Source organism: Psammomys obesus, unplaced genomic scaffold (assembly GCF_907164565.1).
Source record: "Psammomys obesus unplaced genomic scaffold, mPsaObe1.curated_primary_1811, whole genome shotgun sequence".
NCBI classification, from domain to species: Eukaryota; Metazoa; Chordata; class Mammalia; order Rodentia; family Muridae; genus Psammomys; species Psammomys obesus.
The window spans coordinates 24,321,488-24,348,997 of NW_026596040.1; the positions used below are offsets into that span (position 1 = coordinate 24,321,488).

Consider the following 27,510-nt stretch of genomic DNA (forward strand, 5'->3'; position numbering starts at 1 on the left):
CCCCCCCCCCCCCCCCCCCCCGCAGAGAAATGCTGCCAGCTCAGGATCGGACTGAGAAGCCCCAACCCCTGCTGGCACTCCCCTGAGAGCACCTCCATAAGCTTGACCTAGCAGAGGGGAAGGACAGAGAGGCAGCCTGCCAAAGACACAGCACCCTCTCTCCAGCGGCCCCTAGCAGAGAAACCCAAGCTCTGGATCTGAAGTCACTCAACCCTACCCGGTACTCTCTTGGGATCAGCAAACATAGATTCTACTGCTAGGCTGCTTCTGGCAGAGAGATCTGGGCCCGGGATCTGGGATTGAATACACTCACCCTAACTCTTTCCCGTGCCACCCAGGGACCAGTCAACATAACCCCTCCTGGCAGAGGGAAAGGACAAAGAGGCAGCACACAGGAAAGGTGGACACCGAGTCCTGCGGCCACAGTGTCACAGAGCTGACTGATAGCCTACCCGTGCACTTCCGCAACAGGACCAAAACAGAGAGTAGTGAGCAAGGGGAACCTCTGTGCATTCCAACTGGTCCTGCAAGAGAGTGAGTGAGCCTTCTAGGGAGAGATTGCCCCAGACCCAGGGCCTCTCCACAGAAGCAACCAGACGAGATCCCTGCCACCCACACTCCTAGTGTGGGCATCAGAGGGATTCTTGGGATAGCGACCCCAACAGTGAAGCCTCTGCCTTGTGGGTCCACCAAGGTAATCCAGGCAAACAATCCCTGGATCTCAGTCAGAACTGCGTAATAGTGGCTTGCAGGCCACTGCAATAGTTAGAGAATCTGCGCATGCACACTACAAGATATGATAAACATAATGAAATCTACACACCTAAAGAAGATAAACAAGAAAGCAGACACGGGGTAAGATGATCAATCCTCGTTTAGAATGACAGATGGGATGTGCATTGAACGTATGACAGGAGTCTACTGAGCGCATTTGAAAGACTCTAACTAGCAGTGTTTTCAAAGCAAAGACTCATGACCAAACCTTTGGCAGAGTACAGGGAATCATAAGAAAAAAGGGGAGTTAGTCTGATGAGGAAAGGATAGGAGCTCCACAAGGACCAAAGATATCTGGGCACAGGGTCTTTTCTGAAACTGACATGCAACCAAGGACCATGTATGAATGTAACCTAGAACCTCTGCTCAGATGTAGCCTGTGGTAGCTCAGTAACCAATGGTTTCCCATAGTGAGGGGAACAAGGACTATTTCTAACAGGAACTCAATGACTGGCTCTTTGGCCTCCCCACCCCCCAAGGGAGGAGCAGTCCTATTAGGCCACAGAGGAGAGCTTTGCAGCCAGTCCTGAAGATACCTGATAAAACAGGATCAGATGAATGGGGAGGAGGTCCCCCCTATCAGTGGACTTGGCAAGGGGCACGGTGGAGAGGAGGGAGGGAGGGAGGGAGGGACTGGGAGGGAATGAGGGATCGGGACATGGCTGGGGTACAGAGTTAATAAAATGTAACTGATAAGAAAAAAAAAAAACTCAAGTGACAACACATGCTGGAAAGGATGTAGAAAAAGGGGAACCCTCCTCCATTGCTGGTGGAAATGGAAACTTGTACAACCACTTTGGAAATCAATCTGGTGCTTTCTCAGACAGTTACTAACAGTGCTACCTCAAGATCCAGCTATACCACTCCTAGACATTGATCCAAAATATGCTCAACTATACAACAAGAACATTTGATCAACCATGTTCATAGCAGCTTTATTTGTAATAGCCAGAAGCTGGAAACAACCCAGATGTCCCTCAGTTAAGGAATGGATACAGAAATTGTGGTACATTTACACAATGGAATACTACTCAGCAATTAAAAATGAGGAAATCATGAAATTTGCAGGGAACTAGAAAAGATCATCCTGAGTGAGGCATCCCAGAAGCAGAAAAACACACATGGTATATACTCACTTATAAGTGAACATTAGTCATATAATATAGGATAAACATACTCAAATCTGTACACCTAAAGAAGCTAAGCAAGGAGGACCCTGGGTAAGATGCTCAGTCCTCATTCAGGCAAATGGGATAGATATTGGAAGAAGGAGAAAATGGGGAGCAGGACAGGAATATTATTTTTCAAGATAAGGCTATACAACCGTTTATTTATTTTTAAATAAATATGATTTTTGAACCATGTAATCTAGCTGATGTCTATTTTGAAAAAAAAATCTTTGTCTTTTTTTTAAATAAAGGATCAAGCCTGCCCCTCCCTGACCTCTTTTCTCCTCTTTCTTTATGTTCCCATCCATCTGGCCCTGGCCACTCTCATAGGCTCCTATCATGAGATGCCAAATATTCTGTTGTGGTATAATCTGCCAATTCTATCTCCAGAATTATGAGCCCAAATAAATCTATTTTATTTATTAAAAAAAAAAAAGAATGGAAGTCCTTGTTTCAATTTCTTTCTGTTTCTTTTACACTTTGTAAATCTTTGTGAGGTTAAGAAAGATAAATATTAAATTAATGTTTAAATGAAAAATATTTTAGATAGCTAAAACATACAAATAAATAAGTGTTGAATAAGGTCAGAACTTACCTTATATCAATAGTATATAGCCACTGAAATAATAAGTGTGTCACAGGATAGAAATATTATTGTGGTGTGATAAAAGCAAAGAATAAAAAAAAATTACACAAAATATGAAGTCATGGGTATGCCTAAAATATGGGAATATGAAGAACACTGTCTGTAATCCTAACTGTTGGAAATTCTACAGGAAGCAAAGTATACTAAAAGAAAAGCATCTATTGCTTATGTGAAATTCAAATTTGACTGGGAGTTTTGTATTTTATCTAATAACCATAACATCACACAGAATGTTTGCATTAAAACATTAGCATTCTTCTGGGTAGAGTCTTTCAGTGGTAGGTTCCTGTCCAGTTCCCTGTTTTCTCCCTCTTCCGATGTCCATCCCATTTGCCTTTCTGAATAAAGATGGATCGCATGGGATAAGAGAGAGGGAGGGTGGGCTTGAGAGGGGTCAAAGAAAGGGGCTACAGCTGGGATACAAAGTGAATAAATTGTAATTAATAAAAAATAAATAAAAATTTAAAACCATTAGCATTCTAAATATTTAATTAAAGTTTGGGTCCCACAAAGGATAAGCCAAAGGTCAGACAGCAAAAACTATAAACAGAATCTTTGTTCTTCAAAATGATAGAATGCAAATACATAGGAATATCTAGCAGGAGTCTGTGTATCTACAAAGGATTTCACTTTCCCCTTTATTTTAGATGAGCTTTTCCAACCTGTTTCAAGGGGGAATCTCAGTAGATGAAAGAGAAGCCGTAAAAGGCTCTCTAACAAGGAATGCAGATAATATGCAAAATAGAGTTGCCAAATAGCTGCAAAGTTTTACAGTCGGCACAGCATGAAGATTTTCATGAAATGATTAAGAAACGGAACATAAGGCCACTCTTCAAAATGTTCTCAATGGCTTCAATATCTACACTTACAACTTCTGGCTGGTATATTATTTTGAAAATGTCTAAGGATGTGGGGGTCCTATGAAAGGGGTGTTTTCTAAGTCCCAGAGACACTAATCGGAAATGTACACAGGAACTTGGAGAACAAGGCTTCCAGAGGTGTGGGCAAGAAGCTTTAGGAGCTGGATTGCTTTGTTTCTTGACATAAACAAAATTTGAATACTTACTGTGCTTCAAGTGACACTGGATTGAAATTATTTCCTCAGTAGAAGCAAAATGTGATTTTCAGGGTTACAGGCACTCTGGCTAAATCACAAGACATTTCCAAATCTGAAAGTTCCTGAATGTTGATATACCATGTTCTCTGAGGAAATCACTACAGTTAAAGCTGTACATGTCGTGATTTAACTGAGCTCCCAGCACTACAGAATAGGATTTGTTCTATTCCAGTATACATATTTCACAATCAGATTATAACAAATACCATGTATACACCCATAAGTATCGTGGTCTTTGGGAACTTTACACAGTCCAGCGCCAAAAGCATTGGCAAATTAGTCACTGCGTTCCTGAACTGAAGACTCAGCCTTTCTCTGGAAGAGAAGACTGACATGTACTAGGTTCAATGTAACATATCTCTAGAAACGTTTTCCCTAAATATCCCCTGCCACCTCTATCAGTGAGTCTTAGAATTCTTGGGACCTAAGAACATAAACATTTCTGGTTGGCAAACACAGAAAGTTTGCTTTTTGATGTCTGTTCCTGGGATCAAAATGTGGCATTCATGTGAAAGACCCAACTAATGATTTTAAAAGGTAGGACTTAGGAGAGCTGTGGATTCAATAGGGTTCTCTTTACATTTCAGTCTGTACCAGGGGCATCACCAGACCTGACAGACACAAAGTCAGTGCTCTCTGCTTCCAACATACCAAATTCCTTAAGGAAATTGGCACCCCAACACAGCTGCTCCAAAGCCACTGGGTGGATAAAGTGGCTGCAGTCAATGACATTCCTGAGTCTGGAAATCTAGCTTCTTTTCCTTTCATTAAAAATACTAAGCTTTGTCTTTACTTACCATCTGGATGGCTAAAAGCTTGGCTGACAGCACATACGTAGCAATTCTCAGACAACCAATTCCAATAAACTTGCCTCATTCCCCAGAGGTAACATTTGTTTTCACCTTGGTAACGTCATCATTCACACAATGCACTTGAGTCAATGACATCTGAAGAATGGCTCAAGCCAGAAATGACCATCTCATACTAGTGCCCACCTCTAGCAGACAAGCTGTCTCTAGCACTGCGCCTAACGGTCTCAGGCCATGCAGGCATTGTCCCAGCTACCCTTCTCGTACACTTGCTTCTTTTTCAGCACACTAGACAAATTGTTTGAAATCATCAGAGATAGAGAACTCCAAGATGTGTGAGGGTTTGTTTTCTAAGATGAAAACAAAGAATTCCAAACAGCACCAGAACATCAGACAAAACAGGAAGACATGATCGATCATGCCTAACCTTTGGGTCGAATTGAAATCCCAACTATGCCAGGGTGTTTCATCACAGAAACGATGCCAGATGGAAAAACACCTTCGAGCTGAAGAATGAAAGTGTAAGAAATTCCTCATGCATGCTGTGTGCTGGTTTATTGTAAAATGATTTCCTCAAGATGATTTACTACGACTTTAATTCCATAATACAGATTTTATTTGTTACTTTGTTTTACATTAGGTTTTAACTCAAATAAAAAAAAAATCAATTATCTACTAGATCAGGCTAAGTAGGCCCCCAAAGAGACTTAACCCTTTGCTTCTGTAGGACTTTGTAGTATCTTAAAAGTTACACAAAGTTCAACCCAGAGAAAGAAATACAAATGCTAATCTATGTGAGAATTTTGAATTCTCTCTAGGGACACTTGTGTCCTGTTTTATGGCTAGGCCCTAGCAGCCTGCCTGTGGGACGCTCTAGGTGCAACTGAGTTGGGAGGGAGGAAGGTGGAAAGGTCAACCCTACTTCTCACTGACTCTATTGAAAAGAGAAAAACATCAATTCCTTGGGTAAACAAGGGAAAGGTGGACAAAAAGAACATTTTTGCCTGTGATCATAAGTACACTGACCTATTACAGCTCAGTTTAGAATAATGGCCTTTGCTTCACTATGCTTTAAAAGAACTGTGCTGGAAACTTACACCGTCAAAATCTACTTTTGCCCTAGTGGGTTACTCACATAATGAAATACTGTGGAGGGAGTCAGAGTGCAGAATAAAAGGCAAGGGACCACAACCTGTTGAACTCATTCAATTATTAGAGAGTGAGTTAATCTGTCTATTCATCCATCCATCCATCCATCCATCCATCCATCCATCTAATGTTCTATCTTATGTCCATCCGTCCAATCTTGTTTTGAGTAAGCACCCCAATTTAATAATCTATTGTAGCGAACACATCTGAAATTACCAAAAAGATTTCTTTAAAAATGTTACTCACTTTCTCCAAAATAGGTCTTCTTCTAAGAGAGTTGAAATATATGCCCAACAATTCACAAGTGCTAACTTGGGGTTATACATAAGGTCTCACACGGACCAAATGCAACATCTGTCTTGCCAGACATAAAAACCCACAGCAGACAGATCAGGCACTCCAGTTGCTGCTGATCCTGCCCAGTGAAACACAGACCTTGTGTGGGGATAATACACCTTGAGATTTCCACACTGTAATGAAATGACAATCAACTTGATTCACTAGGAGAGACCACAATGTATTAGTGTAAAACGTGAGGACAGAAGAGTGAATTTTTTTTTTCGTTTTCAAGAATGAAAAAGGTGTTAAGTTAGTTTGTGTGCCATGCAGAAGTCCTACGTTTTGTATGACATTAAACAATTTAGCCACTCAGCAATTTATCAATTTATACATATTCTAAAACATCATGTTGTACACCGTGTGTGTGTGTATACGTGTGCATGCATGTAGGAGTATGTGTGTGTGTGTGTGTGTGTGTGTGTGTGTGTGTGTGTGTGTGCGCGCGCGCGCGAGCGAGCAGTATTGTACTTGGCACATATTTTCTGGATGACTGGATGAGTCGCATTCCAAGAGAGGATATTTCAGTCTGATCTGTAGTTGAAACTGTGAGTTATTCAACATGTGCCTGGCTGATGGGGTCCTCATGAATCTGATGATATGATTATTCCTGTTCCTCTAGAGTCATGAAGCTGCTTTATACAAATCCCCAGAGGAAATGAAGACAATGACTTAAGGAATTACTTCCAGGTTCTTTCTGAATTTGCTGTGTTTCTTAAGTCACCATTTTTTGTGTGTCTGGCCATACAATACAGTGTCCTGTGCAAAAGACCAGGATCCAAAACTGCTAGCTGCAAACGCCTCGATGATATGATACCTCACCACACGACTCTCTACAGAAATGGGCACAAAGGCCAGCAGTCTGTTATATGGGTCTCCAGAGTTGGAGAGTCACTTACCCTCACCCCTGCCCTCTGGATCCTGGCAGAGCTTTGCTCTTGGAGAAGACAGGAAGTAGTCTTTCCAGGTAGAGAAGTCATGAAAAACCCAACAAGAACCCAACCCCTTTCCCCTCACAGTGAAGGAAACTCAATTTTTAAGCACTGGACTCAGCTAAAAAGCACAGTTTGATTTTCTACTTTAAAAGATCATTCTGGCAGAGATGGAGAAAATACATTGGACAATCCAGAGAGGCTTTTCACAAGACTGAGAGTCCTTGAGAGCAATGCACTGGATTAAATATGAAGAACTAATGTCTGAAGTCCACCTCCTGGCCCACCCTTTCCTAATGTGTGACCGTACGATAAAAAAAGCTCTTAATATTTCTGAGTAATTTTCCCTCTTATAAAGGCCTATTTTCTCAATCTATTTCTTCATATGTGAATTCAAGAGAAGTGTGCTTATTTTACAGAGCATCAGCAACCAGTAAATAATTCCCACAAATGTACACACACCCGGTGCTCAGCCCTCTGGCTTCCAGGAACCCCAAGAGGAGGTGGAGAGACTGTGGAACAAGGCAATGCCAACCCCAGACTTCTTGAACTTATAACGAAAAAAGGGCATTAATATGGTTCACCAACACAGTCCAGCACACACAAGAAACCACCTAAATTATGAGCATCATTACAGTGTTTTCACAGTGTTACAATGCTGAATATGGAACTTGCAAGTCTCAAGATGCTCTCGGAAGGAAGCAAGTCATCCTTGCCCCCATATACAACTGAACAACTGTATACCAGACAAGTAGCCTGTTTGGTCCTCAGAGCAAACTTAACTGATTCCCCTATGTATCTGAGGAAGTCAGGACGCTTTCCATGCTCAGTAAAGGCTTGGCCTTTAGGGAAGAGCAATCTGGCTTTAGGAAGTCATGTTGCAACCATCATAGAAGAAAGGAAGAAACTTCAAAGCAAGCATTAAAAACTCTCTGCCAAAGAAAGAGACTAGAGCCCAGGAGAGGACCACATTCTCGCCCCAGCTGACTGTAATGTGGGATTCTCTCTTTCAGCATTGCCAATTTCTCCCAAGTGTTGGAATGTCTCTGCCAGCATTGGCTCTTATCTGCTTGAGTGAATGAAGTGGCTAGAAGTGTGCGGTAAGATAAGCCAAGAGCAAGAGAGGGAACAGTCTTCACATCCCTGACTCAGGGGATTCCCATGTAATTCTCACAGACGGCTGCAAAGGACAGTACAGCCTCCTGGAAGACAGACAGACACGTACATGACCAGCTGCTGTCAGCGTCTGTGTGACAAGCCGGGTTATCTCCTCCAAGCCCTTCAGTCACTAAATATTTCTGAACTTCACTTACTCTTTTAATTTAATTTAATTTTTTGGGTTTATGGCTAGGTTTAGTGCCCAGTACAGGCATGTCCAACTCTTTCACACTGCGACACAGCATGGTCATCTCCAAAGCTCACACTCAGGCACTATGCAGTCAAATGAACTGCCGAAGAAAACGTCATGTTTTAAGTAAATTCATGATTTTGTGCTGGGCTGTGGTATCAATGGCTCTACGTGGCCATACATGGTGGCATTCTTCGAGCTTCAGGATGGAAGTGCCTGCCTGGGCCAGGCTAAGCACACATGCTCTCCTGCTCTGCCAGTGGACTACCCATGAACCCCTGCATTGTTCTTGAATTTAGCAGTCAAGTGTTCAAGACATTGAGGACTGCGGAATGAAAGCTCCATTCTCTCTGTGTCCTACCCACTGCTGGGGAATAGCACAAGGACCTGACCCAAACAATGTTGCACACAAACACTGGCCACTTTGGCTTGAAGCATTCGCCCTCATGTTTTGATATTCCCAGAGGTGACGACACTGTTTTATTGGGGGGTGGCACAGCTTTATCTCTTGGGGGATAAAGGCTGCTCTGTCGCTGTCCAGCTGGGCTTCCTTGTTCTCCTGTAGGTCTATGGCATTGTACAACAGCAGACAAGAGCTCCCAGAGCCATCACTGTCACTGTCACCCTATCTGTCCCTCAGCCTATCAAAGAACCTCTTTCCACACACGGGAGCTCCTCATCTCACACTCCATCACCCCCAGCACTCCTAACACATGCAATAACCACCATCAGCAGTCTCCATGCTAGGCATTACATAGACATGCCTAATCCATGGCCTGGGACTGCCAAGTGGCCAAGGACAGTTATGAATTTGGTCAAATGCAAAACCATGAGCTTACCTGAAACACTATGAAATGTTCTGTGGTGTTTTGCTTGCTTGCTTTGGCTTTGTAACTCAGTTGTGCTGTTCACAAGGCTGAACTTTGTAGATAACAACCTCAAAGCCTAAGACATGCCTGCAAGAATCGCAGAGCCAGGAACCACACTTTATATATCAAATGTTGTTTAAATTAAATGTCAACCTCACAGTATCTGGATTTAGGAAAGGCATACTATATGCCAGACACTGTTTAACAGAAAAACGCCTGTTAATACCTCAGTTGGTTCATTCATTTTTGCAGTACTGAAGACCTTGGAGACATGTTGGACAAAATTTTCTGCCACTCCAGCTCTATACTGTTTTTAGAACTCTCCAGCTACCATATAAGATGAATGCTATAATGACTGCAAAGGTGCCATTTTCATCATTGTCATGTGAGCATGAAGGGCACTGGACTGAATTGCTGGGGGTTTACTCTTGCCTGGGCCCACCTGAAATGCTGTATATATAGCAGGGGCCAGACAAATTAGATTGTGGGGGGTCCCAGAACAAACATATTAGTCTGGGGAGTTAAGAGGAAGTGAAAGCAGACACAACAAGCAAAGCCATTAGTATGAAAGAAACGAGACAGATAAAGGGGAATGAGATGTGTCCTGAACAGGCTGGGACTGCAAATGAGCAGGGTGATATTCAGGCAGGCCTGGGGGCTGGGCTGATGTTCCAACAGAGACTCTGGTAGGCTCATTATCAGAACAAACAGATCGAATGTCTCCTTATCTGAGTCATAAAAGCAACTCAGAGTTTTCTTAGATGCTGTAAGAAAATGTTGGAGGGTTTAAGACGTAACAATGACAAGTGATTTAGCTGTCACAAAGATCCCTGGAGCCTGCATTCACAGAGGAGTTACATAGAAGACTGAAAGGGAAGTCCTCAGGAGGACCCAGCAAGAGTCCAGTGAGAACGCAGGGCCATGGCATGCTGACTCAGTTCAATTCTTGCTGTTTGATCCATGTCACACCCATCTCATTCCCTTACAGGCACTCCACAGCTGTTGAATACCTCCTTCATTAAACAGTCCCTTTCCTTCTAAACAACCTGGGTTTTTTTATTTTTATTTTTTTATATTAGTTACAGTTTGTTAACTTTGTATCCCTGCTGTATCCTGCTCCCTCGCTCCCTCTTTCCCTCCCAACCTCACCTTCCCACCCTCATCTCCTCCCTGCCCCTTTCCAAGTCTACTGATTGGGGAGGACCTCCTCCCCTTTCATCTGACACTGGTTTATCAGGTATCTTCAGGACTGGCTGCAAAGTCCTCCTCTGTGGCCTAGCAGAGCTGCTCCTCCCTTGGAGGGGGGATGGAGGTCAAAGAGCCTGCCATTGAGTTCATGTCAGAAATAGTCCCTGTTCCCCTTATTAGGGTACCCACTTGGATACTGAGCTACCAAGGGCTACATCTGAGCAGAGGTTCTAGGTTGCATCCATACATGGTCCTTGTTTGGAAAAGCAGTCTCATAAAATACCCCTGTGCCCAGATATATTTGGTCCTTGTGGAGTTCCTGTCCTCTCCAGGTCATATTAACTCCCCCTTGTTTCACATGATTCCCTGCACTCTGCCGAAGGTTTGGTTATGAGTCTTAGTATCTGCTTTGATACACTGCTAGGTAGAGTCTTTCAGAGGCCCTCTGTGGTAGGCTCCTATCCTGTTACTTGTTTGTTCCTACATCCAATGTCCATCCCATTTGTCTTTCTAAGTGAGGATTGATCATCATACCCTGGGTACTCTTTCTTCTTTATCTTCTTTAGGTGTATAGATTTCAGTATGTTTATCTTATCTTATAGGTCTATATAAGTGAATATATACCTGTTTTATTTTTAAGATAAAAAAAATCATAATAAGTCAGCAAACCTAGAATTAGAAAAGGAAAATAAGACCATTTTTCTCCTGGTCATTATGACAGTGACCATCAGTCATTATCAGCTTCATATTCGCACCGAAAGAGAGAGATTGGGAATTTGTTTTCTAAAAGATAATTTCATTGGTCTTCCTGTTAGTTCACAATTCCAGAAGGGCAGAGTTTTCCAGTACGTGGATCTGATCCAGGAGCAGCAATGGCAGCTCTGTGGTCAGATGGGTTTGGGGAAACGTGGATGCGTCGTAGAACCTAAGAACCTGATCACTCAGTACTTACAAGCCCAGTGGCAGAGCTCTAGTCAAAACAAGCAGCCAATGGACAGGTTTCGGAGCCTAAGGCCTTGAATGACGAGCCCAGGCATGTCTCAAAATGTACAGTCACGAACCTCTTCAGTTCTCACAGTGACTTAAATGGTAGCTTAAGACGCTGAAAGTTATGGGTGTTCCAACATCCAGACTTGTTAAGTTTTTTTTTTCCCCTTCCACAGCTGTCATGTCACTTTTCGAGCTTCCTAGCCTCTCCAGGACCTCCACACCAAACACAACAATAAAAATTCTAAGCCAGGACCCACACATGAGATAGAACATGCAGTGCTTATCTTTCGGGGGCTGGGTCACCTCAGTATCTTTTCTAGTTCCATTCATTCTCCTGAAAATGTCATAATTTCATTTTTCCTTACAGATGGTAAAGTTTCATTGTGGTTTTGGACCACATTTTCATTACCAGTTAATACCTGGCTATTGTGATCAAGGCAGCAATGAACAAAATGTACAAGTATCTCTGTAGTAGGGACACATAATCCATATGGTACATATGTTCAGAGACAGTACAGCTGGCTCATATAGCAGTTCTGTATTTGGCTTTCTGAGAAACCTCTTCACTGGATTCCACAGTGACCGCATCATTCTGCACTCCCAGCACAAGCAAACGAGGGCTCCCCTTTCTCTACAGTCTCGCCAGCATCTACTATTATTGTTCTCTTGATGAAAGCCATTCTAACTGAGGTAAAGTGAAATATCAAAGTAGTTTTTACTTGTATTTCTCTGATGGATAAGGATGGTGAGCCCTTTTTGGAATGTTTACTAACCATTTGTAATTATTCTTTTGGAACTTTTACTCAATTTCATAGCACAAGTTTTGATTTCTTTGGTTTTTGATATTTTGTGTTTTGATTTCTTTGTATACTATAGGTACTAATCCTATATCAGATTTATAGTTGACAAAGATCTTCTATTTTTTAGGATGACTCTACACTAGATTAATTGTTTCTTTTGATTACAGAAGGATTTTAATGTCATGAGGTCCATTTGTCAGCTGTTGGTCTTATTTTCTGACCAGAGTCAGAGAGTTCTTACTTATACCTGTATTTTCAAATACACTTCTCTCTCTCTCTCTTTCTGTGTGTGTGTGTGTGTGTGTGTGTGTGTGTGTGTGTGTGTGTTCTAGCAGTTTCAAAGTTTCAGTTCTTATGTTGAGGTTATTGATCCATTTGGAGTTGATTTTTTTTCAGGATGAGAGATTCAGATCTAGTTTAATTTCTGTCATGCAGACATTCAGTTTTCATAGTACTTTTTGTTAGAGGGTTATCTTTTCTCCAATGTGAATTTCTGGAATTACTGCCAAAAAACAAACAAACAAACAAAAAAACAGACAGCTGTAGCTGTGTGGACTTATGTCTGGGCCCTTTATAACATTAACAATGGTGAAAATGTTTATGTGGAAAGGGTCTGGGGAGGTGGGGAAGAGGAGAGAATTGGAGTAGGTTAACCAAACGTGAGAACCTATAAAAAGGTAACATGAGGGGTACTACTTTGCAATCTATTTCTTGTAAGTATCAATGGGGTATCCTGAATAGGTAGGTGTATAATGCTACTTCAAGAAGCTATGAACTATTAAATGAAAATTCCAGTACTACTTACAGCATACCTCCTTATGAGCTGTTAGTCAGAGGGGTCCTATAAGTCCCCCTAAAATACAGGCTCTTGCCATTTGTCTTAGTTAAGGTTCTATTGCTGGGATCAACACAAAACACCATGACCAAAAAAGCATGCTGGAGAGGAAAAGGGTTAGTCAGAGAAACTTTTTTATGCAACGGGTACTAACTAATACAGAAAGTCATAACTAGTCAGAGCACTGGGAGGAAATACTTATTAAGTGTTCTGCCTTAAATGGAATACCTAGAGCATAACATCCGCGGTTCAGAGATCATCTCAGAAGAAGAAGAAGCAGAAAGAATGCAAGAGATAAGACCCTTCCCATAGCTGAGAAGCTGTGGGCAGTTAACGCTTGTGTAGGGAGTGAGAGTCATTTTCTTCAGTGGTGTAAGTACTGCTACACTGCCCATGCTCCAGCCAATAGCCTTTCACTCATGCTCATGTAAGCAGTCCTAATCAGATTCAGTGGACAACATATAAAAAAATACACGAGGGCTTGTTAGAAAGTGAGGGCACAACCAGAGTGGAAGACAAACAAGAGAGCCGAAGGGTGGGTGCCATCAAAACGCATTAGGTGCATGTATGAAATTGCCCAAAAAAAAAAAAAAACAAACACATTTAAAAAAATTTATGGAAGATATTGAAAGTCTAGGCAAAGAAAAATCACTTGCAAACACTGTTAACACTCAGAGTCCCTAACAACAGTTGCTTGGGAGGAGTACCGAGTTACACACGCCTAGATCAGTGCTGAGCCACTCGCTCTACAGACAGAATTCCAAAACGCTTCTTCAAATCTGCCCGCCTCTACACTTTAGCTCTTCAGGAGAGAAAAATCAGGCAAGTGAAGATGTCTCTTCTGGTTCTATCAAGGCTTAAGGTTAACATGAAGGGCCAGCCAACAACTTTGTGTATTTGGGAATACACAAATAAGAAATGTAATAACTCTAATGGACTTTTACATTATTACCCTTTTGGGGAATGTCCAGCTTTGGTGGGGGGTGTGGCAGCTAGAAAACAAACCTAGAAAGCAGTAACATCAGAAGGAAAAAAGAGATAGGAATCAAGCGAAAGGCAGGCATGCCTTTCCTTTGACATCTGAGGTAAACAAAGCAATTGCTATTTTAAGGCAAGTGCTGGGCGCCTGCAGTCTCCCATTACTGTAGGGTTTTGATGACTGCTGGGAAATGTATATAGATCTCAGGACTCAGGAGGGGGAAGGGAAAATTGATTCAAAGCAGAGGATGATTCCTAAAAATGACAAAAAGATAGAAAACCACTAGTAAACTATTCACTTCAACTACATTTTTATTTTTTAAAAATGCATTCCTTGAGGACTGAAATGTATTAAGCATTGCGACACTGTAGTTCACATTACAGACTCTTCGGGGTTTCCTTGGCCAGGATTCTTCCTTCAAAAAGCAGCACTATCTTTAAAATACACATTTCAGGACTAGATCCATCCTGACGATCTAAGTAGGGCTATACTGGGCTGAGCAGCCCAGTGTTGCAATGGTCAAATAATCTCTGAGAGTCATTGTCTATGTCTTGAGTTCCTTATCATCCTACACACACACACTCACACACATATATATAATATGAATGTATATTATATATGATATATATATATATGTATATCAGGATATGCCATCTAACTCTGGCTAGCCTTGAATCCACCACCCTCCTACCTCAGCTTCCTGGATCTTGAGATGCACCCAGCGGAGTATGGTATGATGTGTAAAAACAGCCCAAAGCATTTCTAATTGCAGTCCAGGGAGGAGCTGGGTAAGGGAATTGTAGTTAGGCACCACAGACAAAGACTTCAACGTGACTCTGAAGAAATGCAAGAGCCATTTCATAATGCTTTGAATAGTATTGCTAGACAGGTTTGCAGTGACTAATGAACAATCCTAGAGAACTAGAGGTCCCAGAAAATACCAATTCACAAGAAAACATCCCCACTTTATGGCAAGCCTTCTTTCTAAACTCTTGTAATCTGATCTGTAATCCTTTCTCCTGGCTGAATATGTGTGGCCAGAGCTATGTGCCATGGCATGCAAGTGGCAGAATTGGCACTGGCTATGAAGGTTTTACTGCTTAGAAGCTAGATAGACTGTGGGCATCAAGGCCAATGGGAGGAGTCTGGATGGGCCCAGTGTGATCAAGGACTTAAATTTAGTTTGATAAGGGAGAAGAGGGAAGGGTGGGGCCCTGAAAGACAAAGAGTTTACACTCCAGACACTTCTGCAGATCCTGCGTAATCTTTCCAACACTTCTAAGGATGTGAGCCTTACGTAGCAAAGATCCTAAGGTCTATTGTATCATTGTAATGTTACACTGATTAAATCAAGCATTTTACTCAAAATATCTGTTCTTCACTCAAATCTTTCTTAGATAATTCTGTCTCTGTAAGCTCACTCAGCCTTGGTTACTGCTAGGGTAGAGTTTGGTTTTCTTTATAAATATGAACTATAGATTATAAAAATCCTTATGTCTTCAAGATATGTCAGGGCCTTCCTGGGGGGGAGCTTCCCCAGCACATAGAGGAGGTGGAGGGTCTTTGCTGACAGTGTGGCCCACAGAGGAGATGAGGAGTCAGTGGGGGGAAGAAGTGGGCCAGGTGCGATGGTCAGGGGAATCTCATAGCTGACTGACTAGCAATCAGGCCTCTTCGATGGCTCCGACTCTTAGCAATCATGCTGCAGATTCAAAACTCAGGGCGACCATGCAGTTTATTCGCTTTGTGGCCATCATTGGTAATGGATGCAGAATCCACATGACTCCAGACTATCAAATCTAAAAATCTAAATCAGAATGTCTCTCCTGTATAAACTGGCCTGTAAAAATAAAAATAAAATTTAAAAAAAAAATCACTGGCAGTTCCTAGCCTTTCTTTCAGGGCAGTGAAAGATGGCCCTTAAGAGACTAGAACCACTTGAATTCCCAAATCCTCACATGTTGGATGTGAAATGGTAATGTACAGCCATGCCCTTCGCTTTCAAAAGTGATAGGCAGAAATAATACTGTGAGAATCATGAACATAATCTATAGATGAAGCCATGGAAGAGCAAAGGACAAAGTTACATGGTTCATTATTAATGGGTTCCAGACTTGCTCACCAGACCACCGGAGTAGACCCTTCCCTAAGGACCCTATTAACCCTGTAGTGTGAGAGCCAGCTGCAGGAAGCGAGCAGGTGCAGTCTGAGGAAACAGAGAAAAGAGGTGAGACGATGCAATCATGCCCGTAACTGTAACTCATTTCCATTGTGTTTTGGTTAAAAAAAAAAATCACCAGCTTGTTAAAGTTTTGTCTTCCTTCTCCTTTTCTCTACCTGTGGCCAGAACTGCTGACCTAAAGGATTTGACCACAAGAGAAAACAGATCGATGTGTGTGGTTCCAGAAGAGCTGAAAGCACTTTAAAAAATAATATGCACTTCAAGGATGCTACTTCGGTCAAACTTCACATTATCAAGTGAGTTTTTCCTTCTTTGTGCAGCAGATTATTGGTTGCCACAGTAATGTTCTCATTTATGAGAGCTAAAATGCATAAATTAGCCTATTGTAAACTTTATAGTCAGGAACTTGGAAACTATGAAGTAGGAGAAAATAAACTATATCTCTGTATCAAGATTTCTGATATATTCAAAGAAAAAAATAGAGCTGAGGACCGAGTGTCTTAGAGCCCTTGCTGGACAGCTATACTGGTATATTGTGTATAATCTTTTCGGTGGAGAAAGCTGCAACTTAGAAAGATGGCCTAAATGCCTGACATTTAATGTCTGACATTTAATGCCAGGATGCTAACAAGGACCACAAGTAGATCTTGGACTTGCAGGTGTGTAAAAGAAAAGATTAATCCTAAAATTAAAAAAAAAAAACCACTATGACTATGAACAAGGTACCAGATGAGTCTGTGGGGACAATGCAAAGTGTTCTGTCTGGGAAAGAGTTTGAAGAAGGAAAAATGATGTCACAGTTGATGGGCTTTATATATCCAAGGTAACAATGAACAAAGCCACAGAGACCTTCCATTGCATCTGACTGGCAGGAGAAAGCAGGGTGAGGCCAGTGCCACGCTCAGCTTTCAACAGGCCATTGTCCAAACTCTGTTTATGTTCCAAAACTATCATCAATGTTGACTGTCCATGAAACTGTATTGCTAGTGGTGAACAAGTCTTCAAACCAGCCAATACTTTTCTTTAACTTATAACAAGGACTCACTTCAATCTAGAGTATCAAGAGCTATTAAATGAAGGTGCCATTCAAAGCCCTTGACATTCAGGGCCATCTAAATTTGAAGCATTCCTGGGAGCTTAATGCTGTCATCATACATTCATTTTGCAGATGAAGTATCCAACAAGCAGAGATGTCCATAACTTGAGGTCACAAACCTGCATGACAAAGTCAGATGTGTGTCCATACAACTCAGTTTTCCAGTCAGTGAAAAATAACTTCAAAAGAAAATTGATTGGGTTACCTAACTCAAGATGATCTTTCCTAGTTCCTACCATTTGCCTGAAATTTTCATGGTTTCCCTGTTTTTAATAGCTGAGTAGTTTTCCATTGTGTAAATGTACCAGAATTTCTGTATCCATTCCTCTGTTGAGGGACATCTAGGTTGTTTCCAGCTTCTGGCTATTACGAATAGAGCTGCTACAAACATGGTTGAGCTCAGATGTAGCCCATAGACTCAGTTTCCAAGTGGGGAGACTAGTAAAGAAAGCAGGGGATTTTTCTGGCATGAGCTCAGTGGCAGACTCTCTGAACACCTCCCCCTGCGGGGGGCGGGGGGGTTTGCAGCCTTGCCAGGCCACAGAGGAAGACAGTGCAACCAGTCCTGATGAGACCTGATAGGTTAGGGTCAGATACAAGGGGAGGAGAACCTCCTCTATCAGTGGACTAGGGGAAAGGCATAGGGGGAGAAAAAGGATGGAGGGTGGGAAATGAGGGAGTGGGCCACAGCCAGGATACAAATTGAATAAATTGTAGTAAATTATAATAATAAAAAAATAAAAAATAAAAAGAATATTTTAAAAAGAAATTTGAAATTCTGACAAAAGTCAGAAACCATGTGCAGTAATGATTTGTGTGTTTGATTTCCTAAATATAGATCCAACCCTAGGAAAGGTTTGCCACTTTCTCTGTTGGGGCTCTTCTTTTTTTTTTCTACACAAACATGCATTTTATTAATTTTAGAATATGAAGAATTTTCTTACGAAGTAATGCATGAAATTGAAAAGGAAACACAATTTTGAATACACAAAAATATAAGAAAAGTTAGCTATTCAAAAACTATTTTAAAATTGAAGAAAAGAATCAGTCTCAGAAAAGACCCCTGTGCCCAGATATATTTGGTCCTTGTGTCGCTCCTGTCCTCTCCAGGGGTTGCTGATCAAAGAGCCTTCAAGGTCACTGAGATTTTGTCAGAAACAGCCCCTGCACCTCTCACTAGGGAACTCACATTCAGGCTGAGATGCTTATAGACTACATCTGGGCAAGGGTTCTAGGTTATCTCCATGTATGGTCCTTAGTTGGAGTTTTAGTCTCAGACAAAACCCCTTTGCCTAGATTTTTTGGTTCTGTTGGTCTCTTTGTGGTGCTCCTGTCCCCTCCAGGTCTTTCTGTCTCCCCCTTCTTCCATAAGATTCACTGCACTCTGCCATAGGTTTGGCTATGAGACTCTGCATCTGCTTTGGTACTCTGCTAGGTAGAGTCTTTCAGAGGCCCTCTGTGGTAGGTTCCAGGGCCTTTTATTTTCCTCGTGTATCACATCAGCAACCAAATAAAAAAGGTTATTTTCTTATTACAATGATCACTATCAAACATACTGTTATGATTCATTATGTTTTGTCTTACTTATTAAATATTTTTCTTACCAAATGCTTTTTATCACAGAATACCCTGAATGTCCAGTGATAGCCTGACCCCTAATAGTGACTGGATATATAGGTTATCCCATACTCACCTCTCAGACCTCTCTTGCCCCACTCATCTCAAGTGTATCCAAGTGACAGAAACAAAATGACTCACACCGACATATGGACAATGAGTCCTCATTTCAGCAATGTCCAAACATTTGTACTCAAAATAAAGAGACCTGTTTTTCAAAGGTAGGAGAAGCAAAATGCAACTGTAACTGTCTCCTGGCAAGGTCCCTCCTAGTCCTTTAAGCAGTTTTGGATGTATAAATTACTCATGCCTCGGCACTAGCTGTGGCTCTGTTTTAGTGATTCAAGCTAGACTTTTTCTGAACAAGACTTCTTTCGCTTAATGCAGACCAAGTCAGAATTTGGAAGCTACCTGTCTAACTCACTTAAAAAGCACTATGACCAAGAGATGTCATAGACCTCTGTCAGTCATACTCTCCTGATTCCCATTTGCCTCCATCCTCCATCAGTAGAAACAATGTGCCTGGCCTTCTGCAGCAAAGCATTACCCCATGGCACTATCTCCTAGAACCCCGCAACGCCCGATGCAGTGAATGGTCCCCAGCTCAGAGGCAAGAACTTCCTCTCTAAACTGTGATGTACAAAAGTACAAACATCAGGTGCTTGATGTAAGATGGGCATGTTCAAGTTTTATCTACCCCAGGTTTCTTTATTCCCATGTGAGAGAAACAATGCTGACTTTAGCTAAGCCCCATTACAATTGGAATTGTGTTTAGGCAAGAGGACTCCTGAAGAACAGAGCCAAAATGGCAGCCTATTGACTAAAGAAAAGGCACTGCTCAACATCAGGCAGGAATGAGAACAGCAGAGAAACCTGCAGGGAATGGGGATTCGATTCAAGAGGATGCATGACGCTAACCGTGCTAGAGGTAATGCAGGAGGCTGACTTTCAAGTCTGAAGCCACACAAGGGGACAGTCACCTCCATTTGAGACATGGAATCAATAACTTTCTAAGAAAACAGTTAAGGAAAGTATCAGGGAAGTTCTTAACCTCCACATGAGTGGTGGAATGACACCAGTCACTCAACAGCTGAAAAGACACACACACACACACACACAAACACCTACACAGAAAAACTATTATTTCTTATAAAATGTACTTAAGACTTGAAAATTCATATACAAAAGCATGCCACTGGGTCCATCTTACTTTCTTGCAGGTTTGTTTTCCAAACAGAATTTAAAAACCTGTAGGTAATAACCACAGCACTTTACCATCTTACCACAAAGGGAAGAGAAGGAGCTGGGGATTATTCAGGAGACATTGAAACTACCTTAAACTAGTAAACTGTGTTATATACTATTCCTTGGTTCTAGAATGTTCCCCAGATAGTCTACTAGGTATTGAAGAGCTTGTGGAGTAACTAGTGGAAGGACATTTAGGAAGTGGGGCCTCGTTAGAGGAAGTTAGGTCACTGGGACCACGTCTTTGGGAGGGATCTAGGAACCTGGCCTCTCCCTCTCTCTCTTTCTGCTTCTTAGCCACCATGAAGTGAGCATCATTTCACACACACCACACACACACATGTCCTGCTCTGACAGGACCGACTGAACGAGGACAGGAAACAGAGGCCAAGGTGAGTTTGTGATCTCGGTTGAGAGAGAAAACTAACAGAGTTCCAAAACTTTTTGAAAAAAAAATATAAAATTGTGTTATCACCCTAAAGTTTCAAAATTGATTTATTAATAGAAAAGGACTGGGAGGGTGGTTCAGCGGTAGAGTGTGTGATAAGCCTGTCAAAACCTCAGCCTCACGGAAGAGGAGCACGAGGCTGAGCAAGATGTGCTGGGTGCCTTCATCTCTGGACAGTTTAAGGATGTCTGGGATCATTCAACAGGCTCTGTCGCAGGCTGCTGTGTGTTTTGGGCCTCCTCCTCTTTTTGATTGCACTTTGTCATGCAGGGTCTGGTGACCATGTGGACACTGAGAAATACAAGAAACACCAATGCTGATAGCCAAGTATTTCTTCTTTCAAAAATCATATTATTTTTCTCTTATTTGTGTGGGGGGGAGGGGTGGTTTGTTTCTGTGTACCTGGTGAGGCCAAAGGAGGGTCTTGGCTCCCATGTAGCTTGAGTTGCTGTGGTTGTAAGCCTTCTGTTGTGGATGCTGGGAACCAAACTCGGATTCTCTAGAGGAGCAGTAAGTGTTCTGAATCACCAAGCGATCCCTTCCCCCTCCCTCCAAAAAAAAAATCTTAATTTTTTTCCCAACACAAATTTCTGTTTAGCCTCCATCCAAATGGAACATTTTCTTTGTTTTATTTGCTTGATCCCACATTAATCTGAAAAATCATATAAAATTTAATGTTTTCTAATACATCACACACATAGCATCATCATATTGTTATTACTTGCTCTTTTTCTAAAGTTTGTTTTCTTTTAAATTATTTGTATGTGTGTACATGTGCTCTCTCTCTCTCTCTCTCTCTCTCTGTGTGTGTGTGTGTGTGTGTGTGTGTGTGTGTGTGTGTGTGCGCGCAAATGAGTGCAGATGCCCACGGAGTCCAGAAGAGAGTACTGGGTCTCTCTGGAGCCATAATTACAGGTGATCGTGAACCACCCATATGGATGCTAGGAACCAAAATCTAGTCCCTTTAAAAGATCAACAAGTGTTCTTAACCACAAAATTATCTCTTCAGCCCCTATTAATTGTTCTTAAACATCTAGATATACTTACACTCTTTATCCTAAGTTCTTCTGAATATTTATCCAAAAATTTATAATAATCTACACATTGCCACTAAGTGACATCAAAGATTACCAGTACAAAAAGCAAAAATGAAAGTCTCCCTAAAAACATATAATCATATCAAAAAGACTGTGAACATAATGTCACAATGACAAAAATAAACACTAACAGTACAATCCTAATAAGAATGTACTACTTAATACGAAAATTGGTATCTAACACACTGCATTATGAGAAAAGCCTGGCTATTCAAAAACCCTGCCTTTCACAAACACACTCATCGTTATGGCTCAACTCTACAGGAGGAGCTACTTTGCTTTGCTCTGAATTCTAGTCTTCCTGTGCCCTCTTCGTGGCGCAGGTCACTACCTGTTGGCCTCAGACTTCTGAGTAAGCAGGCCAGCTCTCATTATTGGCTTCATAAATGTAATGCAGCATGCTTAGTTTATGAGGCAAGAGAGAGGTGACTGTGTCCGCTCTTACCCAGAAGGCAGCACTGGCTCCATTTTACAGGAAGAAAGAGGAAGAAAAGACTCTAGAATCACATAGAAATGGCCACAGGCAAGTCATGGTAGCTGCCAACATGCCTTCCTGGAAAGGTTCACTCCAAGGCAATGTGCTGGTATCCACTTATGACTAAACACACTTCCTACAAAGCAAGTTACCTACATGGAATTCTAGCCCGCACATCTCAGATGCCAACCACTCCTGCTCTTCTGGGTTGAAGTATTTTCTTCTGGAATTAAACAATAAGCATCTAAGCCAGTGGTTCTCAACCTGTGGGTTGTGACACCTTTGGAGGGTCCAATAACCCTTTCACAGGTTTCTCAGATCATTGGAAAACACAGATACTTACATTAGGTTCATAACAGTAGCAAAATGACAGTTAGGAAGTAGCAACAAAAGCAATTTCATGGTCATCACAACATGAGGACCTGTTAGAGGGTTTGCAGAGTTAGGAGGATTGAGAGCCTAGTCTAAGCCTTTCCCTTCTGTAAGAAATTAGGAGTAGTAAACAGGCGGAGAAGATGTGAGCAAAACCAAAATTCGTTTCAATGCTCTTGATGAATGCTTTGGCAGCTAAAACTCCCTCCCACTGAGGGCTTTCACAATAGCAATCAGTAGGCCAAGCACAAATCACATCAAAGATTCCTAATGCTTAAACAAAAATTAGCTTCATTTGCATTTTTGGACTATGCACAGTGTGATTTCAAAACGATATCTAAGAGTGAAATTTTTCTATAACGAGACACATTAATAACCACAAATAGACATATATCAAAAGGAGCTCCATATTTCAAATCAATCTGTTAGTTTTTGTCAACTGGACACAAAACTAGTCATATCTGGGGACAAGGAATTGCTTCTATCAGACTTGTCTCATCTGCGGGGCATTTTTGTAAGCGCTGATTGATACAGAATGGTCCAGCTCACTGTGGGCAGTGCCAACCTCAGACAGGTGAATCTGAGCTGTCTAAGAAAGGTAGCTAAGCAAGCCAGAGTGGACAAGGCAGTAAGTGTTGCTCCTCCATCGTCTGATTCAGCTCCTGCTTCTATGTTCATGTCTTGGGTTCCTGTCTTGGCTTCCCTTCATGTTTTATTTTAACCTATAAGCCTAATAAACCCTTTCCTTCACCGAGAGGCTTTCTGTCATGAAGTTTATCAAAACAACAGAAACCAAACCAGGACACAACCTAATCCTTCCTAATCCTGGAATAACCTCAAGTCATTTGCTTCAAGGTAAGTGGGAAGGAAGGTTAGCATAGTGCTTCGGTTCTTAGAAGATGCAAGTGTTCAGTCTTCAACACCAGAAATGGGGGGGGGGGAATGAATTGGAAACTGAAATCATACTGAAAGAAAATAAGCACAAAATGTATGATCAACAATGATCATATGTTATTACAAAGCCTATAGATTTTTTTATTACAGAAGAGCCTTGTTGCCATTCTCTTTTATGTTATGCACATGGCAATTGGCTAGCAAATTATCATAGATTATTCTGGAGATATCTGGTATGTCCAGTGGCTATGGAAATGGACACATCTGTCAACAAATTTTCATTCCGAATGGTAAACAACATATCCTCGTATAGTTTGGTTTGGTTGTTAAAACATAACACCTGCACACAAGAGGCCCAACATCATTTATCACTTTCCATTTAATTTCCTGTAGAGGGCTAATTTGAAAGAAAGAAAAAAGAAACGAAAGAAGGGAAAGAAAGAGAGAGAGAGAGAAAGAAAGGAAGGAAGGAAGGAAGGAAGGAAGGAAGAAAGAAAGAAAGAAAGAAAGAAAGAAAGAAAGAAAGAAAGAGAAAGAAAGAAAGAAGGAAAGAAAGAGAGAGAGAAACTTAATCCTTGGCTAACCACAAAAGCAGTTCATGTTGAACATCACCCATTAGTTGAAAAGAGCAGGGCACTTTTTCGGGAAAAATTCTATATCCTGTGGAAGAGAAAAAACAGTGTTTAAAGGAAATGTATGTGAGTTTCTATAAAGGCAAGCTCTTGAAGGCCGCCTTACTCAGACATAAAATAGAATCGATTCTAATGGCAAGCAGATAATTGTGCTCTCCATGCTCAGGATATTAGGGAAATCTGAACATTTGATTTAGTGGCACCTTGGGAGCAAGCAGACCTAAAAAAACCTCCATAACCTTGAAAAATCTCTATTTCCTATAGACAGGCAGCAAGTGCCAAAATAAGGTGATTTTTACCTAGCCTTCCTAAAGATGTAGTGATTCAAGGCACCAATCATCTTGGGACCTGGGTTGTCTTTTCTAAGCCACAGCCAACAGGCAAAGGATTCTTGGAGTGAGCCTCTTTGGAAGCTCTTCTCTCTCCATCCAGGGGCTTCTCTTTTTTCCTCTCTCCCATCAGACTTTGTGAGACTGAAAGAAGTCACACACTATAAACTGAGCTTAAGTACCACTGCCTGCTACACACACACACACACACACACACACACACACACACACACACACACACCGAGGTTAATTCCTATCACCTCACACCTCACATAGCACGCATTCACATGTGTTCACACCTTAGGCACACACTCTTACATACTCACACATCCACATTACATTAGCGTGCTCCCACGTCTCCTTAACCCACAGAGGTATGGGAGTGCAGAGGAAAGACTAAGACTAAAACAGGGGAGGTGTCCCCCACTAGGCCCCAGAAAACTTGCAAGGAGGCAGGATGGGTCCAGGGCTACTATTCCTGTAGCCTTACAAGTGCAGCAACTCCCAAGAAAGTCCCAACCTCAAAACAGACTCCATCTGCATCTTGAGATAGGCCAAGCCCATTGGCTCAAGCTTGCAAATATGGATACTTCAGGGAAGGGTTGTGGAAGAAATAGGAGGAATGATGGAGCAGTGACCACAGCTTTGGAGCAGTGCCCTTGCTTTGCCCCAGGGCCCCTGGAGCCTCTGGACTATACTACTTTCCTCTGGATGTCTGAGAGCATTTGTCCTACTAAAGGGCTCCAGGAATGCATCACCAAAGTCTAGTGGAAATGACTCTACACGGCTTCTGTGGCTTGGAGGAAAGTGGCGGTGAACTGAGTCCTGCAGAAGCCCCACACCTAGATGAGACCACAGGCAACCAAGGGACCATACCCTGCTGTCATTTCATAGAGTGGATCCAGATGGTTATTAGATGGCCTCCTGTTTAACTCTTCCAACAGCCACTGCAAAACTACTGCCCCAGGCAAGGGGTGAGGAATCCTACTGGGTAGGAGAGAGAATGCAGCTAAGGGGGTGCAGGGAGGAGGTGAAAAGGCTGGGAACAGGGAATAGGGCAGCTTCTGACCCAAGGGCCCGGCATCTTTACAAACTAAAGGTCCCTGATGAACTTGGGACCTAAATAGATTACAATTAGCAAATCTAGGTGTGAGGCGCATCTAAGAGAGGAGACAGAAATAGAGACACCACCTGTGTGCCCTGCGCATCAAGAAACCTCTTCAAAATCACTTTCAAAGCTAGCAGGGGAGACATTCGCATGGACTTTGAGGAAGCTGTGCTCGGCAATACTGATCAAATGGCCCTGCCTGAAGCCTAGAAATTCACAGTCCAGGTCAACACCAGCCTGTCAGGGCTGGCTTGTTTTCCTCTAGAAGCACCTGTTACCGTGCCTTGCTGCTCACTCCTCTCTCAGAGACCCGTTTTCTGCAGTTTTTGGCAGCTAGGTCTCCCAGAGGCAACAACTAAAGTTGTTACTCCTGCAGACACCCAAAACTGGAACTGCGTTTTCCATACCTGAGCAGATAACGCATTCAGCATCGATGTAATTCCCAGCTTCCCAGCTAGGTCAGGTACAGAAGCAGACCAAACAAACAAAAACAAAACTAAACACAAAAAGGGTCATTTTTGTGGGAGGGCAGGGATTTCTTTGTAATCGCAACAACTTGATACAGAGTTATATTTTCTAGCTCTCGTGTGAGTAGAGGGAGCTCTGTCATTTTTAGGACTAGGATAGAATGTTGTACTCATGGCAAAAATTTGCAGACTCCTGCAGCTGCTGTGATCTTCAGACCTACTCCTTCTCCTAACCCCCTAGAGCCACTGAGGAGGATGAGGCCTCCTTGGGAGCATCACTAACAACCCCCACACACGGGACTTTCTTACCCTGGTCTGTCCCAAAGAGTGAGTTCCATTTCCTAATCCTTTAATATCACCAGAAAGCTGGCACCAGCGATGGTCCCAGCACCCATCCCTTCTTGTTTTAAATGGAGGTTGTTGTGAAAATTCTCTATTTAGAGAATCATCAAGGCAGTTCCTTCCGCCTCGTCTCTCTTTTTCTTTTTGCTACTGTTGGAACTGTTCGCTTCTTCCTATTTGGTTTCTGGAGTGTAGGCTGAAGGAGAGATGGCCTGAGACCTTTCTGGTCACACCATGTGCTGAGCGTCTGGAAACTCTGGAGAAGAGGGTGATGGTGGTGGCTGTGATGGGTGTCCCAGCAAGTTGCTGTTCTCACAAGGAGGGAGGGTCTCTTGTCTACAAGCGCTTTCCAGCTCTACTAGCATCCTTTACACACAAGTCGGTGTTCCTCTAACGGTAGCCCACGACTGACTACATTCAAAGAAACGGGTCCCCACAGCTTGCCAATCCTAATTATCCGAACACACTTAAGAAACACCATGGTCTTGAGCCCTAAACTGCCAAGTTAGAGCGCAGGACTTTCACATTCCAAACAGTGCTTATCTAAAGCTTCTGCCACTCAGACTGCTCAGTGGGCTCTCAGAACCGAACCCGGAGCTCTGCACCCCTTCTCGTTGTTAGAAAGCCCTCTCCCATGCCCCTCCTGTCTTCCTTAGTCACCCCCATCAGCACACTCACCTACTGCCAGGCAGATGGGGAGCAGCAGCCTGAAGACCAGCCCGCACACCACTTCCGAAGCCATCGTGTTGTGGGTCCTTGATAGTCCGAGCAATAGGGCGACGTTCGAGGGTCCCTAGAGCTGGGACGCCAGGCCCATGTCTGCCTAGGGCCTCGTGGGGCCGGCGGCTCGTAGCCGCCCTGGCATCGTCTCAGCTGGTGCGGCGCGCTCGACGGGCTGGAGCCGCGGCTCAGGGTGCTCTCGGCAGCCACCTAGCCAGGCGCCCGAGCCCCTGTGGCCCTCCCATGAAGTGTGGAATCAGAATCCAACTACAGCTGCTCCAGGGGTCGCCTGGGAGGGAGCCAAGGGAGGGACACACTCTGGGAGTGGTGAGGGATGGGGGCGGCGAGGAAAGGGAAGAAGGACGGTAGCTGTCCTCTGTCTGCTTTGGAGAAGGCGGTCAGGGATGGCCAGGAGTTTCTAGCGGAACCCCTCCGAAGCCAGCGTGTCCGGCAGGCACAGCCGGGGCTCCGATGCCCACGCCGACTGCGGAGCTCCCGGTGCGCTCTGGAAGCCGCGTCCCGGAGCCCCAGCCTCGGGGCGGGCC

General features: G+C 42.8%; 1 protein-coding gene across 3 annotated transcripts in view; it reads right to left on the minus strand.

The window, feature by feature from the left end:
- Piezo2 (piezo type mechanosensitive ion channel component 2) overlaps positions 1-26,995 on the minus strand; it is a 348,488-nt gene extending 321,493 nt beyond the window's left edge. For all 3 annotated transcript variants that reach the window (XM_055622927.1, XM_055622925.1, XM_055622924.1), the window contains exon 1: positions 26,924-26,995. In XM_055622927.1, coding sequence (XP_055478902.1) covers positions 26,924-26,987 — 64 coding nt within the window. In that variant the 5' untranslated portion in view covers positions 26,988-26,995. The remainder of the gene's footprint in view (positions 1-26,923) is intronic.
- Between the last annotated feature and the right edge of the window lie 515 nt (positions 26,996-27,510).